Source organism: Plasmodium gaboni, chromosome 4 (genome assembly GCF_001602025.1).
Source record: "Plasmodium gaboni strain SY75 chromosome 4, whole genome shotgun sequence".
Lineage (NCBI taxonomy): Eukaryota > Apicomplexa > Aconoidasida > Haemosporida > Plasmodiidae > Plasmodium > Plasmodium gaboni.
The window spans coordinates 348,234-349,634 of NC_031484.1; the positions used below are offsets into that span (position 1 = coordinate 348,234).

A 1,401-nucleotide genomic window follows, 5' to 3' on the forward strand; every position below is an offset into this window, starting at 1 on the left:
TGATTTCCTTTTTTCCTTTTTATTAATTCTTCAACCATATCCCTTTCCATTATTCTAAATAAATTATTCTGCAGAATAATGCTCTTACTCTTCGTTATATTAATAATAATAAAATTATCTTCCTCTATTTTTTTATCCCCAAATAAATCCTTTATTTTTGCATTTATTTTTTTATTTTGAACATTCATTTTATTATCTAACATATTATCATCATGATTAGAAATATGGGATTTATAAAAAAATTGAGTTGTATAATATTTCTTTTTTTCCATTTTTATATATTGATTTATATATGCTATCATCTGTTCATATAACCTTTCGATGTTTACATATTTAATATTTACCTTTGCAAATTTTTTTATAATATTATATAATATTTCTAGTCTAATTAGTTTAGAGGGTATTAATAAAAGCTCCAAAAAATTAAAAATTTTTAAATAAATATTTTTCTCATATAATATTTTATTTATTTTTATTAAGGCTTCCATTTTATGTGTAGGGAAAAAAATATTATATAAATTATTTTGCATTTTAAAATATTCATTCATAAAAATATTATGAGCATCTTGATATGTATTATCTTTGATTTTTTTTTTCAAATGAATGTTCACATCAACTAAATCAGTATCTACATTTTTATAAGTATTATAAGATTTATTCATATTTATAACATTTCTATTATTTTTGATATTTATAATATTTTCATTATTTCTATTATTTTTATGTTGCACATTTATATATTTATCTTCTTTATGTGTTATAATTTTTTCTGCGTTCAAATCTCTTTTGTAATATTTCTTTTTTAAATATGTAAAGAACATATTGTCATAATAATTTAAATAATTTTCTAAATTAGTTGTTTGACTTAATACATTCTTTAATCGTTTGTCTAAACTTGGGTTTATATACACATGTTGATTTTTTAATTCGTTATTTTTATCTACAACATTATTTTTGGATATTTCTATATTATCATATTTGTTCATGTCTTTCTTATTAAAAATATGTCTTTCATTATAATTATGAACAATAATATTATTATCTATGATATTGTTATCATGTTTGTTGTTTATTTGTTTATCCACATTATAACTCTCTCTATTTGTATGACTTTTATCTTTTAATATGTGTGTGATATTAGGTATAAGAACATTCCTAATAAAATTTCTAGATTTAGACAAATTATTATTAGATGAATCAAAATTCCAGGTTTTATTTATTACTTGCATGTATTTATACAAATGGCATTTATTTAATTTAATAAAAGGTCTATATAATAAACAATTTTTATAATAACTCAAAAATTTTATTCCTCTTAAATTTTTAAGAAAAACACCTCTAAAAAATTGTAACAGAACTGTTTCATTATTATCATTTTTATGATGTCCTAAGAATACAATC

The 1,401-nt window shown here is 18.8% G+C and overlaps 1 protein-coding gene across 1 annotated transcript in view; it reads right to left on the reverse strand.

Annotated features, from left to right (window-relative positions):
* The window catches only part of PGSY75_0411200 (hypothetical protein), a gene marked incomplete at both ends in the record, with an annotated part of 3,498 nt that overhangs the window by 670 nt on the left and 1,427 nt on the right, over positions 1–1,401 (reverse strand). Inside the window, one exon of the mRNA XM_018784177.1 lies at positions 1–1,401. This exon is cut by the window's left edge and continues 670 nt beyond it; it is cut by the window's right edge and continues 1,427 nt beyond it. Coding sequence (XP_018643339.1) covers positions 1–1,401 — 1,401 coding nt within the window.